This window comes from Jaminaea rosea (genome assembly GCF_003144245.1).
Source record: "Jaminaea rosea strain MCA 5214 unplaced genomic scaffold BDZ90scaffold_15, whole genome shotgun sequence".
Taxonomy (NCBI): domain Eukaryota; kingdom Fungi; phylum Basidiomycota; class Exobasidiomycetes; order Microstromatales; genus Jaminaea; species Jaminaea rosea.
Genome location: NW_020289989.1, coordinates 213,389 through 232,856, shown reverse-complemented (window position 1 = coordinate 232,856; position 19,468 = coordinate 213,389). Strand labels below are relative to the sequence as shown.

At 60.1% G+C, this 19,468-nt stretch overlaps 8 protein-coding genes across 8 annotated transcripts; 2 read left to right on the top strand and 6 right to left on the bottom strand.

The window, feature by feature from the left end:
* Positions 1-197: 197 nt before the first annotated feature.
* On the bottom strand, positions 198-1,522 carry BDZ90DRAFT_74302 (hypothetical protein). Its single transcript, XM_025509830.1, has 2 exons — positions 1,502-1,522; positions 198-1,423 (listed from the first exon to the last, which is right to left on the bottom strand). Exon 2 carries the CDS (start codon positions 1,313-1,315, stop codon positions 395-397), a length of 921 nt encoding a protein of 306 aa, XP_025359981.1. The 5' UTR covers positions 1,316-1,423; positions 1,502-1,522; the 3' UTR covers positions 198-394.
* An 890-nt stretch (positions 1,523-2,412) lies between these two features.
* BDZ90DRAFT_74149 (hypothetical protein) lies at positions 2,413-4,324 on the bottom strand. Its single transcript, XM_025509827.1, has one exon. The coding sequence runs from the start codon at positions 4,158-4,160 to the stop codon at positions 2,754-2,756; it is 1,407 nt and encodes a 468-aa protein (XP_025359980.1). The 5' UTR covers positions 4,161-4,324; the 3' UTR covers positions 2,413-2,753.
* Positions 4,325-5,512: 1,188 nt separating this feature from the next.
* On the top strand, positions 5,513-6,092 carry BDZ90DRAFT_74146 (hypothetical protein). The gene has a single exon (XM_025509826.1). The coding sequence runs from the start codon at positions 5,617-5,619 to the stop codon at positions 5,920-5,922; it is 306 nt and encodes a 101-aa protein (XP_025359979.1). The 5' UTR covers positions 5,513-5,616; the 3' UTR covers positions 5,923-6,092.
* A 171-nt stretch (positions 6,093-6,263) lies between these two features.
* On the bottom strand, positions 6,264-7,919 carry BDZ90DRAFT_262419 (hypothetical protein; the record flags this gene model as incomplete). The annotated part of the gene is made up of 1 exon (XM_025508479.1): positions 6,264-7,919. One exon carries the CDS (start codon positions 7,917-7,919, stop codon positions 6,264-6,266), a length of 1,656 nt encoding a protein of 551 aa, XP_025359978.1.
* Positions 7,920-8,182: 263 nt separating this feature from the next.
* BDZ90DRAFT_243421 (SPOC domain-like protein) lies at positions 8,183-10,700 on the top strand. Its single transcript, XM_025507434.1, has 6 exons — positions 8,183-8,346; positions 8,419-8,578; positions 8,635-9,659; positions 9,720-9,781; positions 9,847-10,180; positions 10,248-10,700. The coding sequence occupies exons 1-6, from the start codon at positions 8,266-8,268 to the stop codon at positions 10,611-10,613; spliced, it is 2,028 nt and encodes a 675-aa protein (XP_025359977.1). The 5' UTR covers positions 8,183-8,265; the 3' UTR covers positions 10,614-10,700.
* Positions 10,701-11,375: 675 nt separating this feature from the next.
* Positions 11,376-13,132, bottom strand: BDZ90DRAFT_228418 (hypothetical protein; the record flags this gene model as incomplete). Its single annotated transcript, XM_025504809.1, has 3 exons — positions 11,376-12,568; positions 12,636-12,721; positions 12,804-13,132. 3 exons carry the CDS (start codon positions 13,130-13,132, stop codon positions 11,376-11,378), a joined length of 1,608 nt encoding a protein of 535 aa, XP_025359976.1.
* Positions 13,133-14,217: 1,085 nt separating this feature from the next.
* On the bottom strand, positions 14,218-15,303 carry BDZ90DRAFT_228417 (hypothetical protein; the record flags this gene model as incomplete). Its single annotated transcript, XM_025504808.1, has 1 exon — positions 14,218-15,303. One exon carries the CDS (start codon positions 15,301-15,303, stop codon positions 14,218-14,220), a length of 1,086 nt encoding a protein of 361 aa, XP_025359975.1.
* Positions 15,304-16,011: 708 nt separating this feature from the next.
* Positions 16,012-19,292, bottom strand: BDZ90DRAFT_262415 (hypothetical protein; the record flags this gene model as incomplete). The annotated part of the gene is made up of 3 exons (XM_025508478.1): positions 16,012-17,134; positions 17,198-17,505; positions 17,571-19,292. 3 exons carry the CDS (start codon positions 19,290-19,292, stop codon positions 16,012-16,014), a joined length of 3,153 nt encoding a protein of 1,050 aa, XP_025359974.1.
* Positions 19,293-19,468: the final 176 nt, after the last annotated feature.

Below are 19,468 nucleotides of genomic sequence, written 5' to 3'. Positions count from 1 at the left end.
TCTTTCTTCTCCATCGTCGCCCTTGTCTTGCCTGCCTCTCTTCCTGGCCTGAGCACCGGCTGCCGTAGGAGAAAGGTCGGCAGTCGATCCATCGTCGAGCGTCTGCTTGGAGCTGCTGGCAGCAGGCCCGACGGATGAAGTGGAAGCACTTGGACGAGCGGAGGACTTCGATGACCTTGGCTGCCCAGCGCGATGGACCTTCAGCTGCGAGAAGTCCGGGATCAATGGGTGGGTTGGCGCTGCCGCGCCCGATGCTGCTACAAATGGCCTGGCATAGCTGACCGTGGGACGGCCAGCCATGGAGGACGAAGTACCTGCGCTGGAGGCGTTGGCAGGCAATGCAGCAGCTGCATGAGATGAAGTGGGTTTTACAGCTGGATGAGTTGAAGCAGGGCTACCAGAGGCGCCTCCTTCGTGGAGATGCAGTGGGAGGGGAGCTGAGGGTCCGTCGGATGGAGACGGGGGATCGTATCGAGAATCGCGAGTGGGCTCGTCGAGATGCTTTTGGCTTAGTGGCCCAGAAGCACCGGCATGAGCGTTGGTTTGAGGGGAATTGAGGGTAGCATGAGCATTCCCCGCGTGCAGACGCAGGGGAAGAGGGGAAGAAGGGGGTGCGGAGGAGGAGGGAGTCTTGTAGCGAGACTCGGCGGCGTGGGAGTGAGGACCGGCGCGAAGCGCAGGGTCGCGAATGTTCTCGCCCGTGATGTGCACACAAGAGGACGACGAGCTGAGCGTTGGTATCGATGGGCAGAGGAGGAGTCGGAGCTTGCCGGCGGTGAGCGGGATAGGCTCCAAGTCGAAGGCTCTGTTTCAGCTTGAGCTGAGAGTGTCGAGACATCGCTGCTGCTTTGACGCTGCCAGACATGCCCGCCAGGTGTTGACGAGTCGCGTAGTGACCTTGCGAAGGTAGCGAGGTGATCATTGACGAGGGCAGAGGGGCCTGCGCGAGGTTGAGCGAAGAGGCTCCTCCGACTTCGACGCTACAGCAAGCTGCTGAGCGGTTGCCGACGCGCGTCACAAAGTAGTGGCTGCTGAGGTGTCCTGCATTGTTGAGGGAGCTCGCTGCTATCGAGAGCTGAGAGACGGAGCGAGGATGTTGGGGCGAGCTTGCGCTTAGGCTCCTGCCCGGTCTCTGCAATTTTGAGTGTGTGTCGCCTTCAGCTTCCTGTCTCTGGGGATGTGACACCGAAGCGAAGTAGTCTGCGTTGAACGCAAGGCGGAGAGGGGGGAGCGGCTGTGACGAGCCGATCTCTAGACGGCCAAGTTTGCACAAGGGTGCCAGTGGCATGAGTACGAGCTTGAGGAGTGCGCGCATGGGGAGTGCGCGCTTGAGATGTGCGAGCTTGTGGTGTGCGAGCTAGTGGTGTGCGAGCTGAGGGGCACGAGCTTGCGGAGTAGTACCTCGAGGTGTTACGAGCGCGCTCTTGAGAGGCAGAGCAGGGAAGAGCAAGAGTATGAGACACACGATGAGTAGCTGTCACTGTCTTCCAGACACACTCACGAGCGGGGCGAGTAGATGAGGGGCGTCTTTGCTACCTGTCAGGCTCTCACGCTTTGACTGATTTGATGCAGAGCAAGTGCCGGGAGCTTGATGTGCGTGTGTCGTATGACTGTATGACGCAAGCGCCAGCAGACACGCAAAGGCGTGGTCGATGGGTGTGTTGTCGAGCTCGGAGTGTGTTGTGTGTGTGCGTGTGCGGGTGCGAGATTGCAGTGATGGCAAGGATGGAAAGAATGGAAGAGCGGGCCGGGCGCCTCGAGCTGTGTTTGCGTGCCTGGCTGTGCTGAGCACTTGGCTGAGCGCGACGGCGGCGGCGGCGGCGGCGGGTGCTAAGTGCGGAGTCGTCGGTGGTGTGCTGAGCGGATGAATGGTTGGGACAACATCTTCGGGCGGCGTTGAGAGTCAGCGGTACCACCAATGATCCAGCAGTGTAGGAGCCGACGAACCAGGCGCCGAGCGATGTTGATGAGCCTTGCTTGGCTTGGGGTGTTGCGGTGAGATGAGGGTTGGGCCCCGCTGGCCGCGCAAGACGGTCTCAGACGACCGTGGGGGGCGCCACGTGAGCACAGTCGTGCCGACCACGTCTTCTCCCAGGCCAACCGCCAAGCGAGCTGCTCGCTATGGCAGACTATCCCTGCTTGTCAGCTTTAGCTGCTACACGCAGAGATTTGAGACAGAGTGAAGGCAAGTGACTTTCGCGAGTGGCAACCTCAGCGCAGGCAAAAGGGAGGGCTACGGTGGCAGAGATCCTCTGAGACTTGCGCAGCTCATGCTCCACAGAGCAAAGCGTCATCACGCCGCCGCCCTCGCCCTTCCTATCCCTCGACGTCCTCGAACTGAATGGTATTCTTCAAGCACCGTTTCTAATTCCGAGATGTCTACATTACATTAATCTATGAGATGATCGTATAACGTAGACTTCTTTCTCGCCCAGACAAGCTGCAAATAGCCGCCTCCATATGCTCCTCCCTTGGAACCTCCATCGGCTTCCCCCTCTTCAACAGCGCCTTTGTTCGGTTGACGCAGCCGCCCACCATCCTCCCAATGAACGCGTCCTTGCCCATCATTGTCCACACCGGAGCGGCTTTTTGGTCTCTGTCAGAGAGTAGCACACTCTCAGCGACATTCAGTGGCAAGTGCTCCGACCTCTTTGCCCATCTAATGATGATGCTGGCCAGAGCCTCGGAGGTCAAACCCCTGCCGTCTGGGCGAAAGCAAGGCTCGCCCGTGTCTGCCGTGATTGTGGCAACAATTACCGCAAGGATCGGACGGGTCCATGTGCCGAGAAGCACAGACTCCATGAATGATTCCGTCTCGTGGCAAAGCAGTCGACGACGGAGGGGAGCCAGAGCCACTTGCGTCTCGGCGAGGATGGTCTTTGTCTCTTCAGTCTCGCAGGGTCGACGTCCCCTCCACAGACAAGTCGAGACGAGGCAGGCTGGGGGTGAAACGTCGGCACAGGTAGGCCATGAGCGAAGGGTGACCTCCCTCGATGCGACGAAGGTAGCTTGTGATGTCCATGGTTGCTGCCCGTTCCATGATCCATCCGGTTGCCACATCGATGGAGGTCTTGCATCTTGCTCGCATTCCCGGCCACCCGAGCACCTCCAACATAGATGTCAAGCGGATACTGCACTGTAGTTTTGCTCGCCGGCGCTCTTGCTTCTCCCTCTACTCTGCAATCGATTATGAGACGAGCGACCATGCCACTACGACTGAAGGGCACTGGCCAAGGCTCCACGAGCTGCTGTCTCTTCGTTTGCAGCTCCGTCTTTGGCACGTTGATCGGGCGTCCTGGCCAAAGCACATACCGCACGAGCATCTTGCACAGCTGATCCGCCTTGTGCGACTTGGCGTCGTACTTGATTGCCTTCTCTCTGCAGCGCGAGGTGATGGCTGCGGCAATGAACGCCAGCAGAGAGCGCGGGAACGTGCAACAGAGGACCATCTCCATGTACGACTTGCGACGAAAGAACAGCAGGCGCTGGCGGAAGAACTGCAGACGAGGCTGCAGGCGCTCAAGAACCTCCTTGGCAGGGGCTGCCTTCCCGTCCATCAAGATGCGCCACCCATTCTCCACCCGAATGTGCATATTGGGCACCCCTCTGACCATGGCATGGTCGAGGTAGCTATGCAGGGAGGGATGGCCATCGTGGATCCGTCGACGAAAGGCGCTGAAGTCGTAACTCGCTCCTGCCTGCATGATCCAGTCGATCACCTGCTGCTGCTTGCGCGGACCCTCCGCGACGCGACGGGGCATACCCAATGGGGCGAAGACAGTCCAGATGGTGTTGAGCCGGATGCTGACTTCGATTCGTCGTGCCCAAAGGGTCTGGTCCTCGCCACGCAGGATTGTGAGCGCGATCTTGGCGAGAAGCAGTTCGGCATTGAAGCTGCACAGGCTCAACATTCTGTCTCTCGCGACGTTCTGCCCTCCGTCGCTCGGGCGCTCCCCAAACGCACGCGCGAGGCCCATCCCTCGAGCACCATCAGTCGATGAGGACATGATGAGTGGCACGTCGATGGTGGAAGGACTTGGGAAAGGCGAGCCGTCTTTGTTCGCCCGCGTGATGATGTCCTGTGGCATTTTCTGCGACACAAGATCCAGCCACGTTGTCGAAGTGAAGGGCGCTCCGGATTTCATTGGCACGTCTGGCATTTGAGTACTACCAACTGCCGGTGAGGAAGAGGGCAGAGAGAGTTGGGATGGCTGTGCAAGATGCTGTGCCAGGGGAGGGCGCTGCTGCTAGCGTAGTGGTACCCACGGCAGCAAAGGTTCTCCACGGCCTCTTCGCTCCGGGGCTCGTAGAGCACTTGCCTGTCCTGAAGCAGGTGGATATTGCCTTACAGCCACTGACAATGATATCTGAACCGGGGCAAGCGCGGTGGCCACGGCAGCAGCTCGCGTAGAGTGGCCTTGTGAGACGGGTCCATGGTTGTGCGCTTGATGCATCGCCTCTGTGGGTAGAAGGTAGCGATGGCGGTCAGCAGTCTGAGGGGTGACGGCAGGAGATGAAGTTGACTCACTACGGTACTTGTCGCTCCCTGCTCGTCATTCAGCCTCTGGTCCACGGCCACGCCTTTCTTCTTGAGCCTCGAAAAGTGTGCCCATTACCAAGCGAAGCTGCTTGCAAGCCGTGCGCTGATGGGTACTGATGAGCTGCTGAGATGGAGATGCGTTCGCACGGTCTTGTCCCCTGAGCGATTCGATTCTGCACTCCGTAGAGCACGAGCTTGCTTTGGCATTCTCTCAGGTGTGCAGCAGGGTGTTCTGGGAATGGAGATCCAGGGATAGACGGCCAAGTTTGCACAAGTGCAACAAGGAGTGATGAGGAGGTAGAGGCGCGAGCATTGAGCATGATGGGGGAGGCTCCCGACTTGGCGCTAGACAACAAGCGGGAGCCCCCGTATGAGGCGGGTTGATGAGGCTGTGTGTGTGCCGGTGAAGAGCGTGTTGTGTGTAGAGATGAGGCGTGAGGGTAGCGCTAAAGGCTCGACTTGGTCTGGGAGAGGACGGTGTCGAGCGATTGATCGTGAGGAGGGAGGATCGAGGAGCGGCTGTTCGGTCCTTGTTGGCTGACGCTGAGCTCCGGCGTGGCAGTCTTGAAAGCCCTGCTCAGCAGCAAAGGTCATCGTGCTGAGTGGAACAAAGCGGGTGCAGGCGGGTGATAGGGCGGGCGAAGCGGCTGCTCATTGGGCAGGCCCGCGCAGTCTGCCATGGACCGCCGAGCATCAAGGGCCCCGGATGACGTCCAGAGGAGTTTTGCATCCTGAGACTCTTTGTGTAGACGGCGACTCGTCCAAACCTCTGTTGCTCACAGCGATCAGCAACAGCCATGATGAAGATTCTAGACTTGATCGACAACTATTGAATCGCCAAGGCCAGGATGGCCCGCGTCTCGCCTGACTGGGTGAGCAGGATGCAACGGCCCGCACTGCTTGGCTGCCGCCAGGCACCGAGCACCTCGCACACGCTTCGCTCCGCCGTGCTGCGACCGATCATGCTCAGTACGCGAGGAGGCTTTGACATCTTCTTTCCCTACAACATCTGAACGTATACCTCACAGCGTGCCCCCAGATACCTCTTCGCCTCTCATTCCAAGCATCTTGCCATCATGGCGATGCAGAAGCTGCTGGCTCGTGCTGTGCCTCCTACGAGGAGGGGGAGAGGTCGAGGAGGCTTGCTTGAGAGATTCGCTCGGTATCACATAAGAGGAAGAGAAGGAGAGGAACCTCAAAGAAGAGGCCGAATATACTGTAGGACTGCTGTCGCTCAGTGGCATGCCATCAGGGGTCTCGCCGAGCCCTCGGGGGCGAACATAGGCGATGCGATGGTGCGTAGCGTCGAGCACTGCTTTCAGTCGGCGATGGCAGGTCTGATCATGTCTGTAGTCATCCCTCGCCGTGGCCGACCTCCGTGAGTGGGGAGCTGACGTCGACTACAGGAGTATGAAGCTGGTACCAGATCTGAACCTCTCGCACCTCGCGCAGCTCGCTCCTCCTACCTTCTCGTCGTCGCAGTTTGCCTCGGCGACGAATACATCCCTCATTCGCACCTGAGTTGTACGGCTGTGCGAAGCTAGTCAGCTCTCGTGTTGGGCGTGCCAGGCGGGCGCATTCGCTGGCCAGTACAGTGTCATTGTCGCGTGCTTAGTATTGCCTGGGTATTGAAAGGAGAGAGTACTCGCAAGATGGCTGTATCTACTGATGTTGAAAGGTCGTCCTCCTGTCAGTCCTTCACCTGCCCCTCCATCGCTTCATGCTAGAGCTCCTCTGCCTGCGTCTGCTCTCCCATCTCAGCCCCCTCATCCTCATCCATCTCCAACCCCAGAACGGCGTTATCACCGAGCGCATCATCGCGCAGTCCTGCGAGGGCCTGCTCCTCTGCGAAGTCGGCGAGAGCGTCAGGCTCCTCTTGGTCCGCAACGGCTTGAGTTGTGGAGGACTTGGCTGATGCTGGCGCGGATGCGGTAGACGAGCGATCGCAAATGCCGGGTGCGGGACGAGAGGCGATTGCGCTGCGCTGGAGTGGGCGAGACACGGCGCTGCTGGCGGGCTTGGCCGTGGCTGCAAGCGGGCGACGCTGCTGCTGCTGCTGCGAGGGGGCTACGGGGCGGATTGAGCTGTTCACGCTGACTGACGCCTTCTTCATCGTCGACGTCGCGACTGCTCCTGACGGCCTCGTCGCTCCAGCTGGCCTGGCCGGAGGAGCCCCGCTATAGCTGCTGCTCTTAGCGCTGCTCGTCGTAGTTGCAGAGCCATTGCGCATGATCGCCGGCTTGCCTGAGAGAGTCGTGGCCGACTTGATAGCAGGTCTTGAGGAGGACGGCGTGCCGCCCACGCGCGGCGCACCCCGCTGCTGTTGGGCCAGAGGCGTCCTTGTCGTCACCGCGACGTTGCCATTCTTGACCCCAAGCGGGCGACGTGGTGTGCTCGCCTTCTGTGCACGCCCGCAGATGCGCTCCTCATCCTCCTGCTCGTCACGCTCGATGCTCTTCCACAGCTCCTCCTTTTCCATTTGTCTCTTTTCCGCGCCCATTCCGTCCGCCTCCGCAGCCATCTCTGGCGCCTCAGGAAGCATTGCGGGCTTCTCCTCTTCCCTCACAAGATGCGCCAAACCAAACCTCGCCCCCCTCCCCATGTGCGCCAGCTCCTTGCCACTCGGCAGGCCAGCCAGCTTCTCATGCGCTCCCATCCCGTAGTCCTGATCGAGCACACTAGCGGGGAGGGGAGGCGGCTGATACTCGATCTCGGGGTAGCGCTCCTCCTCTGTCAGCTCAGCGAGGCCGTAAGGATCATCGAGCGCAGAGGCTGGATCGCCTTGCTCGGGTGCTGCGTCCTGCGCAGGCGCGGCGGCTGACCCTTCGTCCCCACCATTGAGGGCACGCTGAGCGTCCATCATCTCGCCGAGACGTTGCTTCATCATTCCGCGGCGGCCGATGTTCGCTGCGGGAGTCTGGAGCGGCATGGTTGGTGCGACGCCTTTGCCCTTGGTCGAGGGGCCAGCGCTGTTGGTCGCATAGGACTTGTCCGCTGCGGGTGTGACGGGTGGGCGGCGCAGTACCTTTGAGGGGCTCTTGGCTGGACTTGCCGATACCTTGGCGGGCGCCTGCCCTGCTGCGGGAGCCTTCTTGTTGTTCGTCTTGTCGCCCAGCGCGAAGCGACCGCCTACTCCGCCGCCTAGCTTGCTGCCTCCCGGGGTCGCATTGCCTGCTCCGCTGAAGAGCTTCTTTGGGCTGACGGAGTACGAGCCGGTGTTGCTGGATTGCGTACGTTGCAGCTTTCCACCCGTGGCGGTGGTGGTCGCCATGCCCTTTACTGGGCTCAGCGCGGGGCGAGATCGCGATGGGCCGGGCGTGCGAGTTGCCAAGCTAGAGGCGTTTTCATCGTATTGTTGGCGCGCGCGAGGGGCGAACATGATGTGCGCTCGGGCGAGATGATATCGATAGGGATGCGCGTGTGCGTGTTGTAAGACGGAGCAAGGGGGTTAGATCGGTGGTAGTGATGGCGAGGTGCGACTCCGACTGGCGGGACTTGCTCGCTCAACTTGGCTCGCGCGTCGAAGTTGGACCCGCCCCGCGTCCCACGACCTGCTCACGTGGCGCCAATGCTCCCAATTCCGTCCGCCCACTCGAGACCTCCATCCGCTGCTCGCGTCCAACACTTGGCCGCGCTTCCTCTCCTCATCACCGCATCACCCCGCTCACCGCGCCAAGCTCACCGCGCCAAGCTCACCGCGCCAAGCTCACCGCGCCAAGCTCACAATGGACAAGGGCAGAGACGATGAGACTTCGCGCCCGCGCCATGACGACGAAGAAGAGGAGGAAGAGCTGATGGAGTGGGAGGTGAGCAGCGAGCCCACGCGAGACCCCCACCCCGCCGTGCGCTAACGCATCGTTTCCTCACCCCACGCGCAGGCGCCCTACTACAAGGACACAGTGCTATGGGTCATCGACAACTCCGAAGCCATGCACGATATAGACCCACAGAGCGGCAAATCCTACCTACATCGCAGCATCGAGGTGGCCTGCCGCATGATGGAGCACAAGTTGATTCGCAGCCCCTCGGACAAGATTGGTGCGTAAGCGCGCTCTCTCCGCCTCGCACCTCGCTGACACACTGCCCCTCACCAGGCATCCTACTCTTCAACACTCGCCAGACTCACGTTCCCGTCGTAGGCAAGAAGATGACTCACCCAGGCTGCTACGCCATCGTCGATATCCAGCAAGTCAACGTACCCACCGTCGTCACCCTCCGCGACGACTTAGCAGAGGCGGATCGCAGTCCCGAAGGGGCGACGCAATGGTTCCGCAACAAGTATCCGCCCGACACGGGACAGGTGCGTATTCACTACGTTCTCACCAACGCAGAGAGTATGCTCAATTCGGCCGGCAAGACGGGCTCCAGGCGTATCTTCTGGGTGACCAACAACGACGATCCGTATGCAGGACGCTCGGCGAGGACCAAATTGCATCGCGGGGCGCTGGACAAGATCAAGGATATGATCAGGCGTGGCATCGAGACGGAGGCATTCCTCATCAGCACGAATCCCGCCAAGCCCTTCGATACGGCCAAGTTCTATGCCGACCTCTTCCAGGCATACGACGATGGAGCCGAGGAGCTCAAGGGTGACGTGGGGCTGGGAGGCGGCAACGATTCTAGCACGACTGTGCGTGTCAAGTGGAACGCATTCGACAAGTTTGAGGATCTCGAGGCAGACGCAGGAGCGAGGGAGACGCCTAAGCGGGTGACCTTCCGTATCGGCATGGAGCTGGCAGATGGACTCACGATCGGCATCGCAGGTTACAATCTCGTCATCCGCTCGACGAACAACACGGGGGCCGCTAATCGTGGACACCCAGTCAATGTCTATCGCGAGGACGAGGACGATCTGTGGCAGGAGGTGGTCACTACCTCTCACCTCCAATGCAAGGACACGGGGCAAATCCTCGACGGCAAGACGCAGGTCGATCACGCGTTTGCTCTGGGCTTCGATACGAGCCCGCGGGGGACGGTTCGCTTCTCGCCAGAGGAGATCACCAAGTTGAAGACGAGTGGGATCGGACCGGGCTTGAAGGTGCTGGGCTACAAGGACAGGAGCGAGTTGCGTTTCTGGGAAAATGTCAAGCACAGCGTCTTCATCTTCCCGAGCGACGCGGTGAGTGCGGCGTGCGTGTGGACGTGAGTCAGGACTAATGTCTCGCTGCCCCGCTCACAGGAGTACACGGGATCGCAGCGTACCTTCAGCGCCTTGCTTCAGGTGATGCTGGCCAAGGACAAGTGAGCGGCGCCACCACTCTCAGCACTTCTTGCGCCCCGCTGACTTTGCCTTCTCGCACGCTCAGAATCGGCATCGCTCTCTTCTCCCCCCGCCCCTCCTCCATCCCAGAATTCGTTGCCATCATCCCGCAAGCCGAGGAATGCGACTCAGAGACTGGCGTCCAAACCGAGCCAGGCGGAATGCACCTCATCCCCCTGCCCTTCGCAGACGATATTCGCGAGATGCCCGACAGCTGCGCCGAGTGCGTTGAGGCCACGCCTGACCAGGTCGAGAAGGCGGGCAAGGTAGTCAGCAGATTCTCGAGGAGTGCGGCGTTCAATCCGGACTTCTACCCGAATCCGGCACTCAATTATCACTTCGAGGCGCTGAAGGCCGTTGCATTTGGGGTGGACATCGAGGTGCGTGCGCGGCGAGCCCTTCGCACGAAGGCGATGCTAATCTGTCTGCCTCACGCCTCGCCACCAGGACCCCGTCGACAAATCCCTCCCAGACTACGTCTCCATCAGGAATCGCTGCGGTCGGGAGATCTCCGAGCTCCACAAATCCGTCAACAGCGATGCTCGTCTTGACCCTCTCTCCTCTTCTGCGTTGCCCGTCGTCACGAGCGAGAAGAAGCGAGCAATCGTCATCGACTCGGCAGAGGAGCAACGTTTGCTGGATGTGCACACGAGGGGGAACTTGATGAACAAGAAGGTGGATTACTTGAAGGCGGCCTGTGATCATTATCGTGTGGCGAGGGGGGGTAATAAGCCTGAGCTGGTGGCGAGGTTGGGAATCGTCCTGGATAAGGTACTTGTGAAGAGGGGGATTGAGAGATCCGGTGAGGAGTAGGCGGAGAGTACGAGGGCACAGAGAGGGGAGCGCTCACAGAGAGGAGAAAGCAGTCGTCGCTTTGCTTTCGTATACTATTAGTACGGGCGCGGCGGTGCAGGGCACCACGTCGAGGCGCATCACGATGTCACACATTTATATTGCCAAATCTATACCATCTCACACTCGCCCATCGTGGGCCTGGATGAGCGATTGCGCCATCTCACTCGCGTCTCGTTCATGCAGCGCAAGACCTCACTTGGGTCCGATCGGCACCTCGTCCATCTTGTCTCCCAGACCATTCACGCCCCAAGCTTAGACGAGCTCTTGCGCAAACTCAATGGCGAGCACGAGCTCGATAGGTCGGGGTAAGAGGGCCTGAAGAGGGAGAGCAACGCCGGCTCGTAGGTAGGCAGACGGACAGCCTTACCACCGTGCAAGCTGACTGGCAACAACTTCAGCGAGGCGTGGTACGACTGGCGTCATGGTGGTCGCAGGGCGCTTCACGATGCTCGGTGTCGCAACTTCAGACGAGAGTAACAGGATAGAGTCGAGTTCGTATTTGGAGGAAGAGCAAGCACGTATAGAAAGCTGGGTAGAGATGGAGCAAAAGCAAAGCGGGCAAGAGACGCGCCACGGTGATGATGACGAGGCGAGGTGGTAGCGAGCGAGCGAGCAAGCAAGGGCAAGGTCTATCCCGCATACCCAGCCAACAAGGCCCAGCCTCGTAAGACTGGTCGCGCTCGCTGCTTTCCCTCCCCTCCTCCTCCTGCGTCGCACCACTCAGTTGGGAGGAGGCGTCGTAGCGCTCATCATCCCGACGTCGTAGCAGAGGACGGTGAAAAGCGGGCCGCCCGTAGGCATACCCCCTCCATTAGTCTTGGGAGGCATGGTGATGGGCGACTTGTCCTTGGGAGGCTGGTCAGTCGGGTCAACATCCTTAGGCTTGTCGTTGCCAGGCATGTCGTCACGCTTGATGTGAGCGTGACCCAGGCTCGAGCCACGACGAAGCATGGTCATTCCGCCCGTGTGACCGCCAAAGAGGTGGAGGACATTCATGTCGCGGCGCGTGGGAGGGTTGCCGGAGCTGCCGTTCTCGGGCTTGGTGGCGGGGCCAATGCCGTTGATGTCTCCAGGAGGGACGACCGAGGTGGCGTTATTGATGGGAAGGATGAAAAGCGCCGAGCCGCCACCACCGCAGCCCGTGGTGGTTGGAGACGTGGTGGTAGGGGGCATGCCCGAGCTGTCGTTCTTGGGCTTGCCCGTGTCGTCTGGCTTTGGGATGGTGCTGGGCGGAGTCGTGCCAGTGGTCAAGGGGCAGCCTCCCGGGGGTGGCGTACTGTCGGGCAACGTGTCGTTGGAGGTGTTCTTCTCCTTGCTAGGCTTCTGCGTGGATGGCTTCGTAGGGGGGTTGGCACTGTCTGGCTTCGTGTCGGTGGAAGGAGGCATCGAGTCGGGGTCGTCACGTTTGACGACGGGCGGGTCGGGCTCGTTTGTGCTGGGCCCAGGCGAGTAGACGGGCGTAGGCTCTCTGCTGGGCACCTCGCGCTTGTTGGGAGGAGTGTCGGTATTCTTGTCGCCCGTCTGAGTAGGGCCAGCGGTCTCAGGCATGCCGCCGGTGCCCATACCTGTGGTCGTGTTGGCACCATTCAAGCCGTGGGCGCAGCAGAGGCCCATGGTCTGCATGTAGCTCTCGAGACCGTCGCCCGTGGGGTCGGCGGTGGCATTCTTGGTGGGGTCCTCTTTCTTGGGCTTCTTGCTTTTGCTCTTGTGCTTCTTCGACTTCTCGGGCTTCTCGTCTTCAGGCTGCACGTCTTCAGGCTTCACAATCCCGGGCCCTTGGTCCCTCTTGTTGGGAGGCGTATCTCCTGGCTTGGTGTCCTCTGGCTTGAGCTTCATGGGGTCATCTTTGGTGGGAGGCTTGGCGCTGCCGCCCATCGTCATGGTGGCGGGGCAGTTCTGCATCTGCACGCTCGCTGTGTGGGGGGAGGATGAGGGGTCAGCATGTGGGCGACAGAGCATCGTCAGCGGTCTCGCACTCACCATTGATTTTCTTGGGGTCCTGCTTTCCGGGCTTGGTCATCTTCGTCGAGTCGCCAGCGTCGTCCATGCCGGCTACACCCACGAGCCTGGTAGGGAGGAGCGCGAGGAGTGCGAGGAGCAAGTCAGCACGACAGTGAGGTCACGTGCCATCCTCGACGCTGCACTCACTCCATACAAGCCTTCAGCGTCATCATGGTGCAGCCACTCTGATCCATCGTGGTGGGGCCCGTGCCCGTGGGCATGCCTCCAGGAGGCGTGATAGTAGGATTCTTGTCCTTGGGCGGCGTCTCGGTAGGTTTCTTGTTCTTGGGAGGCGTCGTGGTATTGGTCGGCGTCGTAGTCGAAGGAGGAGGCGTGCTGTCCTGACGACCAACGATGGCCTGCTGGCCCGTGTAGCCTACGGCAGGCGCGTCTGGAAGAGGGTTTGCATTGACTGCATGGATGGCCAGGGTGGCCAATGCGGTGAGACCGAGCAGCTTGGCGTTGAGTGCAAGCATAACGTGGGTCTGGCTGAGAGGAGACGGTTCTTGTTGAGAGAGAGGACGAGAGCGGCGCTTCGCACAAGCCTTCTTATGCCGTTTTTGGGGGCAGTGCTCGTAACCCTCTCAGCCCATCACAAAGCACCTTCGGTATTACACAACGTGCCCTGGCCGCAAACCGATCGCGCAGCAAACGGCCCGCCCTGAACCTCGCGCAGCGTCTCCCGCTCGCTCATCTCAGCATCATCAAAATCCGCCGCCCGCCGCCCTGGCTGATGAGCTCAGGGCAGGAGAGGGAGGAGCTGAGTGAAGCCACGTCAGCGAAGCCCGGTGTTACCCACGGTCTACGGGCTATTGCTATTTGCTTGGGCGTCAAAGTGCAGTCGGACGTAGTCCACGATTTGCGGCTGCGGATCGCTGCGCTGCAGCCGCCAAGCGCGAGGTTTGGCGGTGTGAAGTCATTCACGCCCATCCGCGCTGAGCCTTCTCTGTGCGACCATCAGCGAGCGGCGATCATCACCGCGTAGATCGCTGGGCCTAGGGCTTGCTAGCAATACGGAAGGTCGAAAAGCCGTTCTTTCCAAGGTCAGCGACCCGAGATCGAGGAGGAGGACATCATTCGCGGGCGGGTCTTTGCTCGCACGCCCGCGCAAAAGGCAACAACCTCGCATCGGGGCGCGCACGGTTCGCTCGCTGACGCGCCTCGAGATCAGGCGACCAGGCAATCAGGCCGGACATTGTGTGAGCACAAGGAGCTGGTGAGGTCGCCGTCTCGCGTCGAAAGCTAGAGACAAATTAGGTCGGGCACAGATACAGTAGTCGGCGCCATCTTGCAGTGGGCGAAAAAGGCGCCGATACTTGATGATGACGAGAAATCGTGTGAACGATGCGGTGTCAGACATGCCGCAGCGCCTTACTCGCGGCGAAGCAAATGTACCTCGTGAGACCCTCGTCGCAGTCTCGATCGAAATAGGGGTCATCGTGTTTAGTATTTTGAGAAGCTGTCACAGTCACAGTGAATCGCAGTCACGATCATAGTCAAGGGATATAGATAAATAGAAGCCCCTGGCGGCGTTGTCACGATCGCACGCAAACCCTCACGCTTACCCCTCGCTAGGCGTGGCCCGGATACGAGCCATCCTTCCCTCCTTGTTTCGCAATGCACGCTTCCCATCCTTGACGGGCTTCTCCCCCTTCTCCATCCTATTCATCTCAAGCAAGAAATTGATACCGCCCTGCGAGATCAGTCCGGGCTCACCAATACTCCTCTTCTCATCGTCCGCGCGCGTGGGGATCTTCTTCTTCTTCTTCGTCCAACTCGGCCAGGCAAGCACATTGCCCCCGCCGCTGGTCTCCGAAGAGGGATTGACGAGGGGTCGAACCTCTCCACCACTGCCCAACACCGAAATGAGCGTGACCACGTTCTTGGGCGGAGCCAGGGAACCTCCCTTTGCCGAGTTCTGCGGTGTGAAGTGCTCGTCGTCGCGGCGGCGAACCTCGTTGCTCAAGTCATCGTTGCCGTCGTTGCCGAAAGGCTTGATACCCTTGACCTTGCTGCCAGGGATGACTCGATTCTTGGACACGAGCGGATTGTCGGAGTTTTCAGTATGAGGGCTAGACCACCCGTCGCGCTTGCCGTCCGACGTCGTCCCGTTGCCCTTTCTGCCTGGATTGATAGGGTGCCAGTAGATGGGCGTCTTGATCTTGTCCACTCCTGGCGATACGGTGGCGCGCTTTCTGTGCTCCTCCTCGGGCAGGTGAACTTTCCTGCCACTCGCATCTTTCCTTTCTTCAACCCTACGGCTGCCGTCACGACGCCCAGGTATAGCTCCCTTTGGTCCCGGGATCTGCGAAATGGCCATGACAGTCTTTGTGTTCGTAATGCCGGGCAAGTTGTCGTGCTGGGCGCTGTGCGTCGTCGCATCATTCTTGCCTTTGATCCCGGACAAGGCGGCTACGTCGAGGAATTGAGTCCCGCCAGGGGGAGGCGTGGAGGTGGTGCCGAGGTTAGGATCATCGTTGGGCTTGTCGGGGACACGGAGCTTGTCCATCGAGCTGGGGGGAATGGTCGAGAGGGGCACGGAGCGTGCAGCCTCAGAGTCCCCGCCCGTGCCTGCGGGCAGCGGAGAAGAGAGGACACAGTGCGTGGCCGCAAGAACCAGGGTGACACTGGAGAGGTAGCGGCGCATGACTGCGGTCGGTGAGGATGGTGACGAGGACAGGGTATGTTCGAGCGGCGGTGACGCTCTGACTCGCTCCCTTTCGAGCAGGGTGGCGTCTGCCTTTTGCCTTTTTGTATCTACTCACTCTGAGCCAAGACGTGTCACGATGCACGGGGCGATTGCTCGGCGACGAAGCCGAGCGCACGATGAACGCAGTTCTCCCACTTTCATTACACCGGCGGATATTGCACGGGGAGATAGGCAGGGCGGGGGGCAAGTGCGAGTCCGAAGCTGACAATGACACGACTTGACGCCTGTGCCCGGCCGACGCGAGGACTGCTGGGCTGATTGTTGAGGCGAGGACACAACGCAGGGCGGGCAGCAGGGCAGGTCAGCGTGTGAGCATCGCAGACCAGTCCCGGATGGTTGACGGTATCCAGCCCCGTGTCGAGACAGCGCGCACGCCCAACGCCATTTGCTGATAGCAAAGCGCGATGATGCGCCGAGAGGTGCAGGGCGACGCTACGGGCTGCATCGATTCCACCGTGAGACGACGATACTGCGGTGTCGTTTGCTGGTTTGCCGAGCGTGTGAGCGATCGTGTTGTGCGCGATGCTGAGCGTGCGCACCGCATTCCCTCGTCGTGGTCACCAGGCAGGCCGTGGAAGCCTAGATGATTATCTGAATCTGTATTTGCTGACGCACATCACGCTATATCTCGCCGCTATCTCGCCGTCACTTCTTCTTGCCCAGCGGTACATCTGAGTCCTCCTCGCTCTCCTCGTCCTTCTTGGCTGGCTTCTTTGCCTTGCCGTTCGCCGAGCTCGGCTTCTTACTTCCCCCAGCAGCGCCAGTCCCCTCCCCCGTTGCGCCACTCTTCTTGACGTCCGTCTTCTTGCCTCCCCTCTGCACATCGTCCTTGCGTGTTGCAGCGAGAGACTCTTCGATCTCTCTCTTCTGCGCGCTCGAGTAGTTAGTGCGCGTCTTCTCCTCTGCTCGCTCAACAAAGACCCAGCTGCTTGGCAGACCCGCCTTGCCATTGTCGTCGTAGTCTGCCCAGCGGAACTTCTTTTGCATCGTCATCGGGAAGTACTGTCCAATGGGGAGCTTGGCGAGGTTGAGCTCCAGCTTGTCCGACTCTGCAGCGGGGGCAGCGCCCTTTTTGACCTTCTTCTTGTCGTCTTGCGGCTCGTCCTTGGCTCCCTTGCCCTTCTTCGGCGCAGGCTCCACTGGGTCGAGCTTCTGCAGCTCGCGATCCCAGTGCTTCAGCCACGAGACGGTACAGCGCGGGTCGATGTAGTTGAGCTTCGACGTGCCCAAGCTCACGTCGCTCGTTTTGTTCTTGGACTCCATCTCCTGCTCGAACTTGCGGATCTGCTCGAGCTTCGATTTGATCTTGCGTGCGCACACGTCTACCTTGATGGAGTCGGGATCGAGCTGTGACTTGCCCGTTTTGCGCTCCTTTGCCAACGTCTTAAGCTGCTCTTGAAGGCGCTCCTTGTCCTCCTCGACCTCTTCTTTCGTCTTCACCCTCGCCACTCTGCCCTTCTCGTCATCTTCGTCCTCGCTCTCGACCTTGGCAGCCGTCTTCTTGCCGCGCTTTTTCCCATTCGCTGCAGGCTCAGGCTCCTTCTCTGCCTTGACGCTGGCCTGATACTCGCGCTCCAACTCCTGACGCTCAAAGGCAGCCTCCATGCGCGTGATCTTGGCGTTGATGGTTCGCTCCTCGTGCTCGCGGATGACGTCCTCGGTGAGCTCGAGGTCCCAGTCGAGGAAGTTGTCCCACTTGAAGTCCTTGTACTCCTTTGCGGGATACGCCTTCTTGACTGCGGCGGAAGTCTTGTGCACGGTCAAGATTCTGCGCGTGAGGGCACGAAGGTCAGCATTCGTCCCTGCGTACGCCGCGCTCGCGCACACTCACTTCTGCCTCTCCTTGTGAATGTCGTACTTCAACGCTACGAGCTTTTGTTCCGCCCTCTCGACCTGACGCTCAGCCACCTGCGGATTGATCGTCTTTTGATGGTTGCACAAGATGGCGACCAGGCGGTTGGCCTGCATGTACTCGTCCTTGAGCGACTGCGGTGTGGGCTGCAAGCCACGCTCTTTGAGATTGGCGGCCGTCTTGTTCAGCAGGCCCTGGAACGTCGTGGAGGCATTGTAGGTACGGAAGACCTTGGCTGAGAGGCCGGGCATACCGCCTTGCTTGGGATCACGGAGGAATTTGTTGACCTGGTGCGTGGCGCAAAAAAGCAGATCAGCATCGTACCCATTTCATCCACTCCGCGTCCACTCACATCGCTGGTGTCCACACGCTCAAAGATTGCATCGCTTTTCTTCTTGAAGGCAATCTCGCCCTTTGCATCCTTGGTCGACCGCGTAAACATCTTGATGTTTTTGAAGACGCGCTCCGGCACCTCCAAGACCTCCTTGAACAGCATCGAGTCTTTGCCCAAGAACTCAAGCGTGACCTTGTTCTCCTCGTCTGCCAAGTCGCGCACGTGCTCAACCAATAGCGAACACACGCCGTACGTAGCAGCCTCGTCCTCCCCCTTCTCGTTGCCCGCACGTAGCGAGTAGTTGTCGATCAACCAGATGACCGTTCCCAGCTGTCGCTCCTGCCTGCTCTTACTGACGAGCATCTCTTCGACGCGCTTGCGCAGCTTCTTGACGCACTTGTCGAGCTTGCGCGCCTTCTCGAACTTCTCGCGGTCCGAGTTCGACTTGAATGAGGAAGTCGCATCGAGATAGACGTACTTGTAGTTGCCGTTGAAGTCGATCCAGTGCGCGAGCCAGGTGACGTCTTTCATCTCGACGACGGCCTTCCAGTTGTGGCCATCAGGCGCGGCAGGCGGAGGATGCTTTGGGTCCTTGAGCGTGTGATTGATGGTGATCTCTTCGGGCTGGACGCGAGGCTTGATCTGGCCGCGCTTCGGGTGTTGACCACGACCCATGAAGAGGGCGGGCGGCTCGACCATGACATTGCCCACACGTTGACGATTGCCATCGACTATGCACGACTTCATCTCCTCGTCTGCAGCCTTCTTGTCTGCCTGCTCCTTCTTCCGGGCCGATGGAGCGAGTTTCTTCTTTCGCTCCTTCTCCGCCTCCTTCAATCCCTTTTGGTACTCGCACATCTGGGCAAAGTCGCAGCGCTTGAAGTCGGTAATCTTGGTCCCGTCACGCGGCGGATTCTTCTTGAGGATGGCTTGGAAGTCGCGGAAGAAGTTGGTGTTGAAGGTGGGGTCCTTGACGTAAGGAGTCTCGAGCTTGACGGCGTAGAAAAGAGCTGCCTCCTCGGCATTGGGCGGCAAATCGACCGGCTGCCCGTTGTACTTCATCTTGATGTCACGAGGCAGGGGCTCGTACGGAGGAGGGAAGCGCGGACCGGTGTGGTAGAGCGTGTTCCACATCTGCGAGCCATCGCCGCTGTGCTTGACCGCGCCCTTCTTGCTGCCGCCCTCCTCGTCGTCGTCTTCGTCTCCATCTTCCTCTTCTTCTTCCTCCTCCTCATCTTCGTCATCGTCATGGTCAGGCGTCTCCGACTTAACCTTGGCGCGCTTCGCTGGAGGAGGAGCGCGTGACGAAGAGGCCTTGGCTGCGGGCTTGGAGCGATTACCCAGCGGCTCGTCGTCTGAGTCGTCGGGCTCAGCCTTCACGATGGGTCGCTTCGACGAGGATGCGGTGGCATTGGAGGTGCTCGACCGAGGCTTCGACGCGCTCGCAGGCTTCGACGCGCTTGCGGGCTTCTTTGCCTTGGTCAAGGGCACATCGGAGTCGCTGTCGCTCTCAGCCTTGGCTTTGGCTGCGCCGTTGGAAGAGGGCTTCGCGGATTGAGCAGGCTTAGGCCGCTTGGCCAGAGGCGCGTCATCGTCCTCGTCACTCGAAGCGACGATTGCCTTGTGCTTGCGGACAGTCGAGCCCGAGGCGTGGCCATTTCCATTCGCTGCCGCGCTCTTGGACGAGGACGAAGGCTTTGCACCCGCCGAGCCCGCAGAGGCAGGCTTGGAGAGCTCCATTGCTGGCGTTCAAGTCAGTCCCTGACGTGGGTCTGTGACGTATAGAGATGAAAGGACGAGCCTCTGTGCTGGGAGGGTCGCGTTGCGTTGGTAAGGAAGGGAAGATGCGCAGCTTTGCCCGTCTCTGATTGCCATTGTCTTGTGCCTTTCGTCCTCGTCGCTCGTCGCCCGTCGCC